The sequence below is a fragment of the Sardina pilchardus genome, chromosome 15, assembly GCF_963854185.1.
Source record: "Sardina pilchardus chromosome 15, fSarPil1.1, whole genome shotgun sequence".
Classification (NCBI taxonomy): domain Eukaryota; kingdom Metazoa; phylum Chordata; class Actinopteri; order Clupeiformes; family Clupeidae; genus Sardina; species Sardina pilchardus.
In genome coordinates, this window is record NC_085008.1 from 9810694 (window position 1) to 9829344 (window position 18651).

The window sequence follows — 18651 nt, forward strand, 5'->3', positions numbered from 1 at the left end:
CACTCCCTCCGGGCAGGTGCCTGCTCTCTGATTTGTTGTTTCCTGGAGCCTGAATCAGCCCGTGTGACAGCAAATCCCAGGTTATTGGCAGCCTAGCCTACTCCTCACCAGCACAATAGCACAATACCACTGAGAGGGAGGGAGAGCGAAAGAGAGTGAGAGAGAGAGAGAGATAGAAAGAGAGAGCTGGTTGGGTATGTTTATGTGCGTGAGCATCATCAATAATTTACCACGGCCTCTCTAGCAATAAGAGGGAAGCACTCTTCGTCTGTTCACTCACTTGTGTTTCCCTCTTGTGTTTTCCTCTCTGCTCATCATCCTGTGGAAGGTGCCACTGTAGCCGGTGAACAGGGAGTGGCGTGTTAGCATTGTGCGCATGGGGGAGCCCGCCGACGTCCAGCCTTCCAGCGTGTGCGGAAGCAGCTCGGTGGAGGAGAGGAGTGTGGAAGAGGAGGAGGAGGAGGAGGAGGAGAGGAGGAGGAGGAGGGGAGGGGAGGACGAGAGGCGAGTGGATGCTGCTGATGCTGCCGCTGCCACCACCGCCACCCTGCACACACATCCTGCGATGCTCTGCTGGATGCGGGAGGACGAGATGTCTGTGCAGGAGTTTCTGCAGCGCGTTGAGTCTATCATCCGCCATGTGGGTGAGTGTTAGTCCCTGTCCTGTCCGGAGGATCAGGGCTGGGTGTGCGGGATGGGGTGCTGTGATGATATGAAATGGAGAGAGGATGCGGGGAGTTCTGTATCGTATATGGCTGTCAATTCTGTATGAAGAACCTGCTACAACTAGAAGCTACTATGTGTATGGCTTACAAGGCATCCATTGCTCCACTGAGCTACAGTACTGGCAGTCTTTTAACCTGGATATCACTCATCCCAGTTAATCATTAATAATGGTACAGGAAACAGTTAATATGTCATAGGTATCCCAAAGTCAGTGAGTCAGTTTCGGACAAACAAGCTCTGATGACAACATACAGGTCTGGGAATCAGATACAGACATCAGAAAATAATTTGTACATTTCTTTTCTAAATCATTTAAAAATCTCTACCAGAGCAGCTGTCATATTACATCCTCATTACAGTGGATTAAATACTGTACGCTATGTTTAATTACAGTTTCAGTCTCAATTACATTTATCGTTACAGTCTCTGGTTTCCAGTGTATCGTAGAATCAGGTCATGTGGTCCCTGAATGTCAAGTAAAATTGGGGCACTGATACATACTCACCCGTCCCCCACTTATGAGTTTTAGTGGGGTTTGAAAAGAACCAACAATCTGAACATGTGTGGGCACATTTTAATCAGTTTGTGACAAATTTAGCTCCTGTGACATATTTCACCACATTTTAAAAAGATTTATCTCAATAAAGCAGCCTCCTTGAAAACTGAAAGTGAAGTAATTCTGTTTTTGCCCCAGTTAACTGCGAATAGACAAAATTACAGGAAAGTGTTTTTTTTATTATGTTAGTAACAATGACATGTCAGTGTCATTAAGCTGAATATGGAAAAGAAGTAATGAGCAGACTTTTTCCCTTGTAAATCTTCGCCCCGCTGCGCTGAGTGTTCCTCTGACCGCCCGGGGTTTCTCAGGCAGGGCAGAGGAAGTAGGTTATTGTGCCACTCTGGCGCTCGCATTTCTTCTAGATCAGCAGCCGCGGCACTGCAGCAGCCCGGTGGTGGGGGGCTGAGCGCTCGGTTGCTATGGAAACTGTGCGATAGGTAGTGCCTGCATACGGCCTGTGCCGTGCGCCATATTGATGATGGTGGAAGCCGTCCGGGCTGGGCTTGCCTCGCAAAAACTCCCGTCCTTCAATTCTCCAAGGGGACCCAATTAATGGCACCATGTTAAGCTAGTGAGTCACCCCTGGTCACAAGCGGACGCTCGGAGCGGTTCAGAAATTAGACGGGGGTCATTTCTTCTGGTCATTAACCCATTACTCAGGCATGGACTGGGTTAGACGAGGCATTTTAAATGACTCACAATTCAGCATCTTGTATTGTATCCAGATCTAAAAATATCTCACCAGTGTTTGACAGTTGACAACACTAGAAATGTAGAATAAAAGCTACATTAGAGCCTAGCTTGTTTTAAATCTGGGTAAAGCTTGTTTCGTAGCTATCATTTTATTTCAAGTATACACTATGAATGACACTCCGTTCAGTCACATGATGTGCAGATGATGCTGTAGTCTTCTGTAGTTTTCAGTGTGTTGTAGAGTAGAAAAGCATTAGCTAGGAGATGGCCGGTGAGCTGGTGGGGGTGTCAGTCTTGCTGCGGTGATTCAGTGTGATTACAGTCCCACCTTGTAAGGCATGACTGACTCACCCCACATCAGAGAATCCTGGCTGGGTATGCGCTCTGATTGGTAGACGGTGACATCATGTTTCCTGGAATGTGAGACATGTGCCATTTACTGTAGGCCTGTATAGAGGGGTGTGTTATAAAGTGTCATACATCATGGTGTTGTGTATAATTGGAGTACAAGCTGAGCTGTTGATCGTGTGTGTAGAGCGCAGCAACCTTCATGTTTTTGTCCTGTTGTAGTAGGAACACCATAAGGGGGTTGAATGAATTAATTCTGAAATCAATAGATAATTTTATGTGTTCAGTAGATTCATTTTATGTGTTTATCGACGAGAGAGGAGTATTTCGTCACCTTTACAAACATTGTACCACGCTTAAAGCATACTAGGTATGAAATTGTGTCTCTTTGCGACACACTTTAAGAAATCTTCAGCTCCTGTCTCTGGCCTTGGATAAAAAAAATAGAATAGAAATGCATTGATTGGGTCATCCTCCTCTAAGAGGATTAACACGAGTGTGGCACTCAGAATGAGTCCTGGCACTGCGGTAAACACACGAATGAAGCTGTTGTGGCGGGTCAGACCCGACATACAGTAGTAGACAGGGCCCTCAGCTGACCGGGATTCTTAGAGGCAGAGCAACTGGAAAATACATTAATGTCAGGGTAATCAGAACAGTGTGTGCTTTCAAAGGCACTGGTGTCTCAGTGCATACGTTCTGCAGATGTGTTTAGAGAGAACACCCTTTCAGTGGTGAGGAGCAGGTATTTTTAGCATGTTTTAATTCAGTGATGTGAATCCATAATTAAATCTGAGGAGAACATTCTCACATTGTGACTCCACTTGGCAATATCAAGAACTGAATTACGCAATGTAATTATGTGAACATATAAAAATCAGTAAAAGTTTGTATGTTTTATGTACCGGTACTTTTAAAGTACGTTTTGTTAGTCAGTGACAGTGTCTGGTAGCAGTACCAGACTGGTCCATTGTTTGTTTGTTTGTTTTTTGTTGTATTTCTGGCATCAGTTGGGCTTTTGTGGCTGCACTTTATTTCAATTAACACCAACCTCAGCCCACTTGGCATGGTGCCAGCCTCTGTCACTCAGTGATTCGGCCATCCCAGGCCTTGGCACACTATAAGACAATGCGGCGGTCTGAGGAAAAAAAAGCCCATGGCTTCCATGGCAAACAGCACCAAAGGTGAACAATGGAAGGTCATAAGACTTCCTTCCCCCCTCCCCTGCCCCTGATGTAATCCTGCCCTCATACGTCATGCTTAAACAGGCCTCACAGATGCCTTCCTTCCTCAGCTCGTTTCAATTGACTTTCCGTGACAATGGTCCTCAGCTGCGGGAGAGGAACACCACGTTGTGGTTCATCCCCCAAAGTTCACTGTCCCAAAACTTCGTCCAGTTTTCTTTAGGACCAACTCATGAAATTCTGAGTTTCATGACATTAATGTCAATACATGATACGCATGTAATGAAGTTATTCATTGTATATTTATTGGTATATATTTAGTATATCCATATAATATATTTACATATTAATTTATTTGAAGCTACCATATATGCAGCGCTGGTCAAAAGGGCTGACCTTTGCACTGCACGTGAGAGTGGAGCGCATATGTATGTTCCGTCTCTATGACGCTGCTCAGTGCTAGTGTGCCCCTGTCTTTGTTGTGGTAAGCTTAATCGTCAGGCTAAGGGTGGATGGCTGTATTTACTCAGCCATGTGAGGCGTAGTGTTGGGACGCGGGTGTTTGCGTGTGGTTTCCTATTTTGTTTCACGGTGGAGTCTCCCTTCACAAAATGCAGGAAGCCATTTGCCCTTGTTTCTTTTTTCCCCTTATTTTGCGTAGGCTTTCAACGCAAGCCACAAGTTACTGTCGCTTAAAAACAGACAGAAGCACAGTGGAACAATACAACTTTTGGCCATCTGGTAGAGTCACCGTGTATTTTAAACAAGACAAGCCACTCAAACTGGACCAGTTTAGCTCTGGTGGTTTAGAAACGTGACTTCCCCGAACCAAAACAAGCATTTCCATGTCCTCGTGGTGTCTGTTTTTGCAGCTTGATCTTGAGATTTCCTGATTCAGATTAAAGAGCTTCATTTGTACTTCTCAGCTGTTGATATTTGAGTTTTTCCGCCTTGGAGTGTTTGTTTTAAATTGGAACTCATACTGTGGAATAACGTGACTGTGGCTTTTCAGAAGTGACAAAGCATTCATGCAACATGACACGTACGTACGTGCAGTCATGGATGCATGAGGATTATGTTTAGATAATTGTTTCTCTGGTCAGGTGATGGGAATTCAGTAAATATAATCTTATAAACGGTGTCATCACATTTCTCAGGATCAGAATCAGGCTAATTTGGCCAAGTGAGTTAGACCACACAAGGACATTTGTCTCATTGAGACAAGTCCGTATATAATGCAATACTTCTGAATACACAGTAAATAGATGTAGCACATTCAGAGCCCGCAATATGTCATACCATCAGAGACCCCAAATCTCCTAGTGTGTGTGTGTGTATGTATGTATGTACATTAGTGGGCGGTCGCACAAATGTGTGTGTCCATATCTGTATGCATATGGACCCAGTAGGACAGGCCTCACACAGGAGAAAGCTCAGAAGCCTGCGAGACTCGGAGCTGTCTGAGCCACGCAGGGCAGGAAGAGGCGTCATGGCAACCAGAGGAAACACGGCGACTTAGACACGTCCCCCCCACAGCACTCGCCCCACAGTCGGGGGATAGTGGACTGAGGTGGGGGGCAGTGTGGGGGCAGAGGAAGTGCTCAGTCCGGATCCAAACACAGGGACACATGTTGCTTTTAATATGGCCTCTCATTCCTGTTTTCATGTTTCTATTGCACGCTGCCAAGAGGCAAAGGTCGCTCTGCTTCGCTCCAAGAGCCCCCGCAGTGATGTCACGTGCTGTTGTGGCTCGTGACCTTCAGGGCTCATATTTGCAGGTGTTTTTAGGTGCTTTCTCAGCTCATTAAGCCGCATCCACACAAACAGAGTTGATTTACCTTTTACCTGCAAACCATGTCCAGAAAAAGTCCGGAAATCAGGTTAGAGCCTATTGTTTTATGTATCTCACACCAATTTCTTGGTGTATTGTTTGTCAGTCAAAAGCTAGTTGTAAAAAAAACTGATTTATACGAAAATGCAAAGTCATTTTTCAGATCACGTTATGGTGACACAATATTGGTTTATATCTCCTTATACTGTATTTCCTTACTGCGGTGTGTGATTTGTCATAATTCAGTTTGATATGACCCAACCCAACCTAGGTCTCATGATCTGAGACATTGGCTGAGTTAAAGTATAAGAGTAGATGCAATTACAGTGTGTGTTGCGTGATGCAGTGTGTGTTCGCGTGAGCCTCATGGCAGTCTAATGCTACTCCACTAATGGCTGAGAGGAATGAGAGGCCCAGTCCATTATTCTCCTCCTCTTCCTCTCTTCTTCTCTTCCTCTCTTCCTCTCTTCCTCTTCCTCTCTTCCTCTCCTCCTGTCCTCCTCTCCTCCTCTCTCTGCATGCTGTCCTCCTCCTCTTCCCTCTTTATGAATCCTGCTCTTACCTTCCAGCAGTCCTCCCACACATACTCCCTCATAAAGGCACACACATTTGCAGAAACACACACACACACACACACACACACACACACACACACACAAACACACTAACACACTTACTGTACACGCACACACCTTTGAATCTGGAGAGACCCATAGAGTGCTCTTATCTGGGGCGCCCTGGAGTGTGTGTGGGTGTGGAAGAGAGGCTAAGATGGTTGGCAGACTAAACTGACAGAGGGAGACAGACATGCAGAATCTCAAAACCTGTGAAAGCCATGGACTCTTTCTGCAGTGCATTTTTGTTCAGTGCTTATTTTCACAATTCACCTCAGCATAAGTAGCCACTGGTATTGATTATACCCTATGAGTATTTATTGTCACTGTCATTGCGTTTTGAAGTCACTGTAACAGATTGTAGATGTCTACTTCCTGTCCTGCACTGCACTGGGAGGTAAACACCTTTCCTACCTCCCGTGTCCACGAGACGTCCTTTAAATAGACTGGGCTGTAATCAGATTACCACACACAGCGCACACTCATCCCTTTATTTTAAGATTACCATAAAAATACTTCCCTGAGCTTTAATCCCATATCGGAGAAAGTGACTATGTTGCGTGGAGATAAATAATCTATAGATGGCTTCCGTTGCCCTTGAATTCACCGGTGGAGCATTGTTCCAGTATTGCTAAATGCTATTTACAAGCTAAGCAGTTGCTGTCAATCTGACCTGATGTATTGTCTGTAAACTCCAAAATGTATATAAAGTGTCTGTGATGTATTAAACTTTTGAGTTTTGGTAACTTGGTTGTGCCGTAGACCAGCCTAGCTAGGGAATGCTGGGAGATCTGTATTCAGTTCCTGCTTGAGCAGAGTAAAGAGCGAACGTGCAACAAGAGTGCCTTGTCTACTGTGTGTTATTTAGTGAAATACACCACAGTGTCATTTGTACATTCAATACTATATTGGTAATTCCATCCTATATACTTGATATGCACACATCTTTAGTTTATTGGGTACAGGACAGGCATTGTGTTGGCGTTACCTCTGGTTTCCATCCTAAAGATAGGGTCACACGAAGGTATGTTGTTGGCGGTGATACAGATAACATGCTGGAAAGCCTTGAAAGTTTCAGTGTTTCTGGAGATGGACAGGGGCCCTGGTGCCTCTTAGGGCTTATGAATGTTCAGTGACAGGTGGAGGTGCAATTGATGAGTTTTAGCCTTTGGGGGAAAGTATTTTTCCCGTTTTGGCAAAGGGTGTGTGTCCTACAGAGGCAGCTTGTGTAACCAAACTCCATCCACACATGTCTCTGCAGTATATCTGCTTACACAATCCATTATAAGAGCTGATTATTATTGGAAATGAAAACAAAAGTAGGTTTTTAATAATGCTCAATGTGTGTTTGTCTCTGAGTGACGTAATCTCGGACGGTTGATTTCAAAATCCCAAATGAGAAACACTTTTAACCATGGCATTCAATTAAAATGTAGGGATCCAGTAAAAGAAAATGTCCAGAAAATCATAACATTGAAATTGCATTATGATTCCAGATTCCAGGCTTAAGTGTTGCTCAGTTTTATTATAAACAGTGTTGTCATGAGACAGTGGTAGGAAACATTGTAAACATGTACCAAAACACAAGCTGTGGGCTTTGCATTCTCATATGGATTCATTTCCTCTAAGTGCTGATGTTTCACGCTCTGGAAAACCTCCAGCCTCAAGAATGTAGGTAAGAAAGCAGGCTCAGCACTTTCCGAGGCTCTTTTATATGAAAGGGGAATGCAGTCACTGTTGTTTTTTTCCCCCTGATATTTTTCCCTTACTCTGGCCGAAGAAAAGCTTCACGTTGCGCCCCGTCAGTATATCAAGCCCCAATACATGCACTCGTAAAGCTGACATGACAGTTTGACGTAATTTTACAGACTGCGTCCCTTGGCCACGACGCAGGTTGTAGTTTTGAACTTGTTCGAGTAATAATATTGCCCCAAAGCTCAGAAGGTCTCACATGATGCTTAGCCCCCCACCAACGAGGGGAGGGGTGAGAATGCCAGAGACGGGGGAGTCAGGAGAGGGGCGGTGAAAAGGGGGTGGGACGAGGTTGGGAAGGAGCTGTTTCTTCTTTGTGAGAAGTTCCTGATGGACTTACGGCCACACGGCTCTCTCTCCCTCTGTTTCTCCACGTTGATAAATGCCTGGCAGGGTGGGAGAGGAAAGGGAAGCCCCTGAAGCCTCGCGGCATTGTTGAGGATATTTGTGTACACACTCTCTCTCTCTCTCTGTCGCTCTCTCTCTCTCTCTCTTACACACACACACACACACACACACACACACACACACATCATGCCAGTCAGCTCCGCTGGACCACCAGCTTGGATACAGAGTGACCGTGGGAGTCGGCATTGAACACACAGACTCACACACACACACGCGCACACACACACACACACACACACAGTGAGGGGAGAGAGTGGCAGCGAGAGGTCGCTGGACGGACAAGACTGAGGAGTTCACTGGACCGTGGCCGGAGCGCCATCCGTAGCAGCTCCTCAGGATGAGCTCAGTAATGTGTAAGTGGCTGCCAGCTGTATGTGTGTGTGTATGTATACGTGTGTGTGTGTATATGTGTTTGTATGTGTGTGTGTGTCTGTGTGTGTATGTGTGTGTGAATGAGGGGGCTCTGCTATGGCCACCAGAGACATGCTCGGCGGTTTTCTCCGCCTGTTGACTGATGTTTTCTGATGACTGATGTGACTGCTGTGCTACAGCGTGGGGTGGAATGGTGGAGATCAGAGTGCACTATGGGGATTTGTGTTGTGGTGATAGGCAGCGCGTCTGTTTATTTCAGCGTCAGCGTGCGTGCAGGGTGTCGTGTTATAGAGATATCGATTTTGCAAAGGGAGAATGGCAGAATGGTCGGTCTGTGGATGCAGTTTAAAAGGCATGTGTGATTCTATATCAGCTTTGTGTGTGTGTGTGTGTGTGTGTGTGTGTGTGTGTGTGTGTGTGTGTGTGAGTGAGAGAGAGAGAGATGAAGAATATGTGCATTCTGTTGAGTGTTTATTGTTGTGATGACTCTGAATGAATCATTCTTTGAGTGCAGACTACACTCCATCTGGTCACTCACTCTTGCTGTGTGTGTTTATGCTTGCTATTGTTGTTGTGTCACATACACACACACACACACACACACACACACACTCTCTCTCTCTCTCTCTCTCTCTCTCTCTCTCCCTCTCTCTCTCTCACACACACACACACACACACTGTTCTATGGGAGTCAGTCCGGTTCTTCCAAAACAAACTCACCCAAACATATCTTTGTGGACCTTGCTTTGTGCACTGTGTACTGTACATGCTGGTGGAGGCATAATGTCATAATGGTTGTTTTTCAGGGGTTGGGCTTGAGTTAGTGAAGGACATTTGTAATGCTTCAAAATACCAAGACATTTTGGACAACTATATGCTTCTAACTCTTTGGGAACAATTTGGGGAAGCCCTTTTCAATTTCAGCATGGCTGTCAGTGTACAAAGCAAGGTCCGTAGAGACATCACTGAGCGAGTTTGGTCTGGCCCACAGATAACAGGTTTTCTCTACATCATCAAACACCTTTGGGATGAACTAGAAGAGAGATTGTGAGCGAGGCTTTCTTGTCCAACATCAGTGCCTGACTCCATAAATACACTTCTGAATGAATGGGCAAAAAAGTCCACAGACACTTAAAAATCTTGTGGAAACCCTACCCAAATGAGTGGAAGGTTTTATAGCTGCAAATAGCTCCACATTAACACCTATGGATATAGAATGGGATATCATTTAGGTTGCTGTAGGTGTGTGTGTGTGTGTGTGTGTGTGTAGGAATATTTTCTGTATTGAGACAGACAGTTGTTGTGAAAGGAATTCTGGGGTTGTGACAAAGGTTCTGGCCAGTGTGTGTGTGTGTGAATGTGAATGAGCTGTGGAGTAGAGTGGTGAAGTGACACAGACACACACTCGCCAACACTATCAGGTGCCGCCTGGCCGCCGTAAATAAATCCCGTGCGGGGGGAAGCATCTGACAGCAGGAATAATTGACTTAGGCTGAGAGACTGATGCCTCCCTCCCTCTCTCTCAATCTCTCTCTCTCTCTCCCTCCCTCTCTCTTCCTCTCTCTCTCTCTCTCTCTCTGATCCCTCTCTATTCTCTCCTTGGTTGGCTCTGACCTTGGTTAAACTGGGTGCTGCTTACGCAGGCTGTCAAGCCGGTGCGCTGCTCTTGAACACATGCTCAGGTAGACTCATCCACTGACACAGAGGAACACGCCTAATACAGCACGCAGACGAGCAGCCACACCAGCGTAGACACACACACACACACACACACACACACACAGACACACCTGCATACAAACAGAATACACCCACACATCCACACTCAGTCTTTCTGCCATACATAGTCATAGAAACACACACACACACACAGACACGCTCACACAGACGGAGGGAGAGCGAGCGGGCGCTGGGAGGTCGGTTGGCAGCATGCACGCAGAGCTGCTGGCGTTCTGCTGCGGGATGGACGTCTCGTCGTCGCCGCGCTACCAGACGCTGCCCTCGCGCTGCCCGGCGTGCGGCCAGTGCTCGCGCGGCGGAGCCTCCTTCTCCACCGTGCGCATCTCCGCCGGCGAGATGGAGTCCTACCACCGCCTCCTGTGCGTGTGCCGCGAGACCGAGTCCGCCACCCAGAGAAGTATGCCTCTCCGCGTCCGCGTGCGTGTCTGTAGCCTCCCCCCCTCCACCCCCCACCCCCCCCCCCCCCACCCCCCACGTAGTGCTCCGTAGTGTAGGGTGTGCCTGGAGCTGCTGTGCTATCGTGCAGGAGTGGAGGAGCAGGCAGCCGGCAGCCGGTGGCTCTGTGTCAGGCATCCGCCGGCTCGCACGCGGCTCTGCCCTCCTGCTGCTGCTGCTGCTGCTGCTGTTGCTGCTTTCTGGGGATCCAGTGAGCCGCGGGGATGGGACTGTATCGGATTGCTGTGTGGCTGTTGCTGGGCAGGAGACGCGTGCCAGGCATTTTCTGGCAATTCTGTCCAATTTGTGTTCCTTTCATGGTGGAAGCATAAACCAGACATAGATGCTGAGCCTCGCCTGTGCCTCTCTGAAACAGGGCTTTGGGTGTGTCTGTGTACGTGTGACTGTGTGTCTGTGACACTTGGTCACCCTAGCACTGTATATTGTTAAGTGTGTAATATGGTTCAATTGTAAATGTGCATTATGCTGTAGCTTTCTCAGTTGCTCCCGGTGCTATATGCTACTGTGTCCAGCTAAGCACACTGCAAGGTCTGAGCGTGCAGCTCAGAGAAAAGAAATCAATGAATTCAGGATGGATGATACACCTAAAAGTAGGGCAGCCAAGACCGTTAGAAAAGACTACATTTGGTGAGCATGTGCGGATCGAGCGCAAGTTACTGTTTCCATCTGGAGAGAGAAGTGTCCACCTGTAGTGTGCTCTGTCTCAGCTGTGCGGATGTTGTGTGGATGTTGTGTGTTTCGGGGCTGTTGTTGTTATTGCTGTCATTGCCTCGGGGCAGGATGTGTTTGTCTGGTGTAATTATCCTCCTCTATGCTGTGTTTACAGTGAACTTGGCCACCAGCGCTGTCCAGCTCTAAAGATTTAGCCGGCTGAGAGGACATACAGAAAATGAAAAAAAAAAAGGCAGAGTGTATTCTCCACACATACAGACCATAACACAGAATCAGAGTAATGGACAGTGGGCTTTGGGCGTGTTTCTGTCAGATTGAACCATTTAGCTGCCTGATCCAGGCAGAGATCAGGACCCCTTTTGTCCACCTCCAGAGAGGTGTGCTGACACTTCACACATGCTCGGCGCATTATGCTGGATGAAGAACTGTCAAAAACCTGCGCGCTTCCTTATATAATTTACAATCCACCCTATCAGGATCTTGTTTTTTCCGACTCTTGAAATACACACAGGAAAGATTTCCTTATCTTCGTCATCTGGGATCCTCATCTTCCATCAGTAGCCGGTGCATTGCACATTTCAGGCATGTTATGCTCCATTAAAACAAAATGGAGCCTAAACTACGCCATTAGCTAACAGGCTCTTCTTCTGTGTTTTCTGGAAATGGGTACAGGCTTATGACAGTCTGTCAAGAATATTGAGTCCAGGTTTTTGTTTTTCTCACATGATCTATTTTTTTAACTATCAGTCATTATTTATCAGTAGGCCTATAGGTGTGTGCCATTACTGTAGCTGTAGCTCATTCTGTGTGCTGCTAAGGTGCTGCTAACTGATCTCCCTTGTGTGGTATGTTGCTGTCTCTCGTTCCCTTGTATCATGTTCTTCTGTGTGTACACCATGTACTTGCTATTGCTCTTACTTCCTCGATTGGTTCTTAACATTCCCACGTCTGGCATTCTGGCATGCTTTAAGCTGCACCTTTTGCTAAGTGCATTGCTGTCAGCTGGTCTACACTCTTCTGGGTGTAAACTTCATGCTGTTTCTGTGATGGGCTGCTGGACAGAGGGTGTTTGCTTTGAGTTGGTCTGTCTCCTGCTGTTTCTGTCCCTATTCTCTCTAATGGGTTTTCGCCTCTGTGGAGTGCAGTCAGTCACAGCACCTTGGTGAAGTGGCTACTAACAGAATATTGTTAATCTGAGAGCTTCCGATGAATTTAGCCTTCAGAGACCAATGGGATTATATCAGATGGGATGTATTTTTTATGATGTTAGCCATTATACAAGATGATTGTTTTTAAATAGTTTCTAGCTCAGTAGCTTAAAGGCAAATGGTCAAACTATGTAACATATTTCAAGAATGCTAATACCCATACATATGCTTAAAGGCTTACCTTTCTCAGAAATTACGTTATGTGGTTCTTAGACCTACAGACCTTTAGACGTTATGTGGTTCAGACTGAAACTTAGACCTGTAGACGTTATGTGGTTCAGACTGAGACCTATAGACCTGGACATTTTCATAAGAGAGGAAAATCCCAGAAATGTCCCCATCTGCAGATTTAAGGTAATACAATTCCCATATTATTGTGTGTCACACAAAAGCCTTAACATTCCTTGAGCATTTGATCTGGGCCTTTTCCCTCTCCCTGTATGACTACCTTATTGTTTTATTTCCAGGCTTCTTTTTGAACAGGGTTCAGGGCCCTTTATACATTCCTTTGTGGAACTGTGTTAATAGCCATTTTATCATGGGCTGCCCTGGCCATTCTTGTTCTGTCTTGCACCCTGGCAGAGAGGAGAAGAAAGGGGGCAGTCATCTCTTAATTTCCCTGGTGCCAGAGTTGAACTGAAACAGTGGATGGTCTTTGTGGCTAAGTAGTCTGTCTGACCTTGTCCAGATGATCACACATTGATGCGGAATATTTTCCTCTGTACATTTTAACACATCAATGCGATGCTTCATCCGTTAGCTGTGTGGTAGCAGTGCATCTCCTGTTTTGCTGTGAAGCGATGACACAGTTTCGCCAGCTATACTCAGCAGGAATTCTGAGGAGCATTTGATTGTTCAGAACAGGAGAGAAAAAAAGATGATGTGCAACCACGCTTGCCCTCAGGAGCAGCCATTATGATGATGTCATAACATACGACCCACACAGCCGACGTTCCCTTAGGTCTATATCATTACAGCTCCCAGCATTTTTTCGCTCTCTTTGAGTTAAGTGTGTCAAGGAAAGTTTGTACTCCAGCTGAGATGTTTCAGTGTAGCCACAGGGCTCTGTGCCCTTCCAGGGGGCTTCAAAAGCGCCGGCGCTCCTGGGGGAACCCTCCAATAACACCCCCCAGCATAATTAAAGCCACCTGGGCTTTCCAAAGCATATGCCTGGCGCTGTGGACACATTCCAACACTCTGCATTCGTGAAGCACCACTCTGTCTCCTAGGGACTTGTTTGTGGGTCACCAGCACCCAAGGACTCTCACTTACACAGAGGATGTGATGATTCTTCTCCAGATTTATCCTAGATTTGGACTGGAGGCAATACACTGATTTTCTTGTAACTTTTCTACTAGATTTATTGTGCGATGATTGCACACATAGTTGCAGGTTACTGTGACTTTTTACTGTGACAGGACTCTCACTGACAGAGGATGTGATGATTCTTCTCCAGATTTATCCTAGATTTGGACTGGAGGCAACACACTGTTTTTCTTGTAACTTTTCTACTATATTTATTGTGCGATAATTGCACACATACATGTAGTTGCAGGTTACTGTGACTTTTTACTGTGACAGGACTCTCACTGACAGAGGATGTGATGATTCTTCTCCAAATTTATCCTAGATTTGGACTGGAGGCAACACACTGATTTTCTTTTAACTTTTCTACTATATTTATTGTGCGATAATTGCACACATAGTTGCAGGTTACTGTGACTTTTTACTGTGACAGGACTCTCACTGGCAGAGGATGTGATGATTCTTCTCCAAATTTATTCTAGATTTGGAGGCAACACACTGTTTTTCTTGTAACTTTTCTACTAGATCTACAGTATTGTGCGATAATTGCACACGTAGTTGCAGGTTACTGTGACTTTTTATTTGCTGACTCACTTCATTTCTTTCCTGTGCTGTCCTGCAGTGCACGCTGATAAATGAGACAGGCTGAGCCATCCTATTATTTTGGTCATGCTTGGCTTGGTCTCTGGAAATTGTATCGGCGAAAAGTAGCACAATGCAACCAATATTAAATTAAATGATAAAGCAGGGTTTGAATGCTAAATTCTAATTGCATTTAAATGTCATCAGCCAAGGGTTATCGGCCTCTAAGTTGGAGAGATGACTGCACCAGTTATGTTTGGTGATATTGTGATGTAGTTTCTTTCCATTGGGGCACAGTACAATAAGTGTTGATGGATGACATTTATTATATTTGCACGCTGCTTGAGGGTGACATTAGTTTGCTTTTTTGTTTTGTGTGTCTCTCTCTCTCTCCCTCTCTCTCTCTGTGTGTGTGTGTGTGTGTGTGTGTGTCAGTGTAAAGAGTACCTTTCCTCCCCACACAGGAGGAGTGGTGGGTTGATGTTCTACTTATAAGACCACTCACTCATACTTTTATGGCTTCTTCTGAGCATGAAACACAGGATTCTCATTTTGCCAGTTGCTTTTATGTAGACTGACCACATGTTCAGTGGCTCTCAAGAAATGATTAGTATGAAATAAAATGAAGATCACAAGACCTAGATGTGATTGTAATAGGAACAAACCTAAGCCATGTACATGGTCTTAAATGCTGTTGTTGCCTAGGCGTTTTATTAAATTACGCCAGTGTGTTTATAATGAGGAGAACGTGTTGTCAAGTATAGAGCTTAGATGAAAGCGTGACATTGTGCAGTTGCCATTGTGGATGTTGCTCAGTCTGAGACTCACAGGGTCACTTGCAGATTGTTTTATATTAGATTTTCTGTGTCTTTCGAGCACTGGCTTGCTTGATATGGTATGTTTATGTGTGTGTGTGTGTGTGTGTGTGTGTGTGTGTGTGTGTGTGTGTGTGTGTACGTGCGTGCGTGCGTGCGTGCATGCGTGCGTGTGTGTGTGTGTGTGTGTGTGTGTGTTCCGGTCCAGTGGTGATGTTCTCTCTGGGTCTCCTCTGTCACTGGTTGACTGGTGTCATGTGATGTGTGTAACTGTGCAGGTACACGTACATTTGCTTTTGTCCTTGTATCCTGTGTTATTGCCCCCCACCCCCCCACCTCACCCCCACCCCCCCTCTCTCTCTTTCTTTCTCTCCGTTTCTCTCCCTCCTCCTGAAGAGGGGGAGTATCATAAGACTGTGGTCTGCTCTAGATGAGTGTTGTTGTGGATCACATGGCCGGGGCGCTGCTCCTGACCGCTGGCCTGGTGTCTGTGTGCTAACTAAGGGGAGGCTTTGTTTGGGCCCCTGCTCCTTCAGCCCATTGATTAGGAGGGCCGCCTCAGGAGCCATTAGCTATTTTTAGAGGACACATTCCCCTGCCGAAGTGAACTTCTGCCCCTGAGGTCCCGCACTGTCACCAGAGGCGGACAGCGGTGAACCTGCATGGAGGGGGGCGATGAGTGGCGTGTGACAGAGTACGGGGTGACAGAGAGGCAGACTGTGTGTGTGTGTGTGTGAGAGAGAGAGAGAGAGAGAGAGTGAGAGAGAGACAGATAGGCAGACTGTCAGATAGAGAGAGGGAGGGAGAGAGAGAACCAGAGAGAGATAATTTATGAATGATGAATGATTTTGCATCGACATGTTTATGTGCGTACATGTCTTAAAGATGAAATGAATGGAATGTGTAATTATAGGGTTGTATGTAATGGGCTTGTAAAATAGCATCAGAGCGTGCTTTTGACAGACCAAAGTTCCATACCTTCTATGTTAACATCAGCAAGCAAGGCAAAATACTTCATTTTCTGTATGTTTATCCATCTGTTCATCCATTGTATGTCATCTTTAGCACAAATTGTGTAGTATGGATAGTGTTGTGTTTGTGTGTGTCTGTGTGTGCATGTGTCTGTTAGGATGTTGAACCCCTGTCTAGAGTCCTCTAATTACCTCAGCATTGAGAGCCCGGAGCACGAGGGTCCATCGCTTATTAAGGTGTCTATTCTGATTGCCTGTCTCCATTTCGGGCCACAAGCGCGGTGGGGCTGTTACGCAACGTTGAAACTAGGGATGGCGAAAACTACACATTTTCTTGACCGACCACCGAGCCTCATTAGCCGGTTGAAACCGGTTAACTGGTTCGTTTAAAATATGCTACGCTATTTGAAATAACAGCCACGCAATTTCGCAACTCTGTCGCATCTCGCTGTCCCCTGCTCACACGCAGCCCCGGCGCCGTCCTTTCACTCACGTCACATTTTTTAAAGTCCCCTACAGCGCGAATCATGAGTCCCACAAACAAGGAGCTTGCAAGTAAGTGGAGGACAAATGGCTCCTTCGTTTCGAAATGGTTTGGGTACAAGGTGATCGCGTTGCAAATAAAGGCTTTTGTCTAGCGTTAGAAGCTAATTTGAAAAAGAAATTGCCGTGGCTCACTTAAGATTAGAAAATGAAAGCTCCGAAGAGACGCAGCTTAGTTTGAGGAAGTGCTAACAATAATAAAGAAATATGATTACCTTATTTGTTACCATTGATTAGCCTACCCTTCCTGAAATGTATATGTAATGTATTTCCAAATCTAAGCCCATTTTATGCGGAAAGTTGCCTAATAGACTGCAACACGAGCAAACCAATAGGTAAACAGGCACCTCCAGATTGCAGAAGACGCGTCAGCCAAGGCAGAGCGCTCAAACCTCGTGCCAAATGTTTTTATTGGTTTATTAAGTAGGCCAGCCTAGCCAAGCAGGCGAGTTATGAAAAATGGAGTGTGAGGTATAATTTGCTAACACAAAAAAAAGATCTTGGAATGAGATGGCTAGCTGTAGTAGCGCTTAGTCCACTGTCTATAATAGCCTAATTTAGAGATCGTTTTTTTTTTTTTTTTTTTTTTAACCGACTAGCGAAAACTTTGATCGGTTAACGTGGATACGGTCAACCATCGGTCAAACAGTCACCGGTTAACATCCCTAGTTGAAACAGAACGCGCCATTGTCTGGGCCCAGAGTGCTGCTATGGGCCGAGGGCTGCTGCTTGTTGAGAGTCTTACTGGGGTGCTTAGGCTCGCCACTTGCTGATCCTCGCTCTCGCAGCCGAAAGCCCAGAGATGGGCCAAGTGATTAAGCCTTTCCACTAATTATCTCATCATAACAAGTCAAGCCGATTCCATTTGTACCCCATCCTGATCTGGCGGAAGAGCAGCTTTCACATGGTGGTGTAACATCACAGCCTTTTTTTTATGGGGGAAATACTGGCTTTTTTGGAATTTTCACATCCTAATAAAAGCTCACAGATGCACCCAATTGTATGCCATCCATACAATGAAAGAGATCTTATCATGTTTCGTGTTTGGTAATATTATGAAACGCCTCACACCACGGAGGTTGGGTCATCAGAAGAGACCTTTTCTATTGTTGCGCTGGCCTTGTTGTCACGATTTCAAACCATCAAACAGGGCCAGTCTCGGTGGCTGCTTCCCAGGACTCTGGCTGTTCTGTAAACCTAATGTACAATGGGAAGGGAAAATGGGCTTATTTTACATACAATGCCTTGTCTGTGGACACCGGTGTTTGGGGAAATACTTCCTTCTGGATCATAAACAGTGCTGTCTTCCCAGGCAACAGCGGTAATAGGCTTAATGGTCAAGCTCACGTTCATTCATCCAGGGAGAGTGCTGTGGGGGTTGGGATGGGTGGAGTGTGTGTGTGTGTGGGTGTGTTGTGTGGGGGGCGCGCATGACTTTGGAGCAGGGGGTGGGGGTGGGGGTGGGGGCACGTACACCCCAATTGTCATTCTTCTTCAAGAACATCATCCTTCTAACATCCCGTAAAGTTGCTGTAAAGACAAAAAAAAGTCCTGCTTGCCTCCTGACTACGACGGGAGAGAGAGAGAGAGAGAGGGGGAGTGCAGGAGAGACAGAGAGAATGAGAGAAAGAGAGACTCTGAGAGAGAGAGCAAGGGGTGCGTGAGCTCCCTGTTGGCTACAGACTTGTGAAAGGTCGCTCGGCTGCTGTTGCCTTCCCTGCTGAGACTGTGTGTGTGTGAGTGAGTGTGTGTGTGTGTGTGTGTGTGCGCGAGCGTGCGTGCGTGTGTGTGCTCGCTTGTGAGCTGAGAAGGCTGAAGGAACTAAAGGCAAGAAAGCAGTTGAAGGAACTGGAAAAAGTGACCAAAGACGCA

General features: G+C 46.1%; 1 protein-coding gene across 1 annotated transcript in view; it reads left to right on the forward strand.

Moving 5' to 3' along the window:
- The first annotated feature begins 526 nt into the window (after positions 1 to 526).
- mcf2l2 (MCF.2 cell line derived transforming sequence-like 2) overlaps positions 527 to 18651 on the forward strand; it is a 73050-nt gene continuing 54925 nt past the window's right edge. Inside the window, exon 1 of the mRNA XM_062555447.1 lies at positions 527 to 644. Coding sequence (XP_062411431.1) covers positions 566 to 644 — 79 coding nt within the window. The 5' untranslated portion in view covers positions 527 to 565. The remainder of the gene's footprint in view (positions 645 to 18651) is intronic.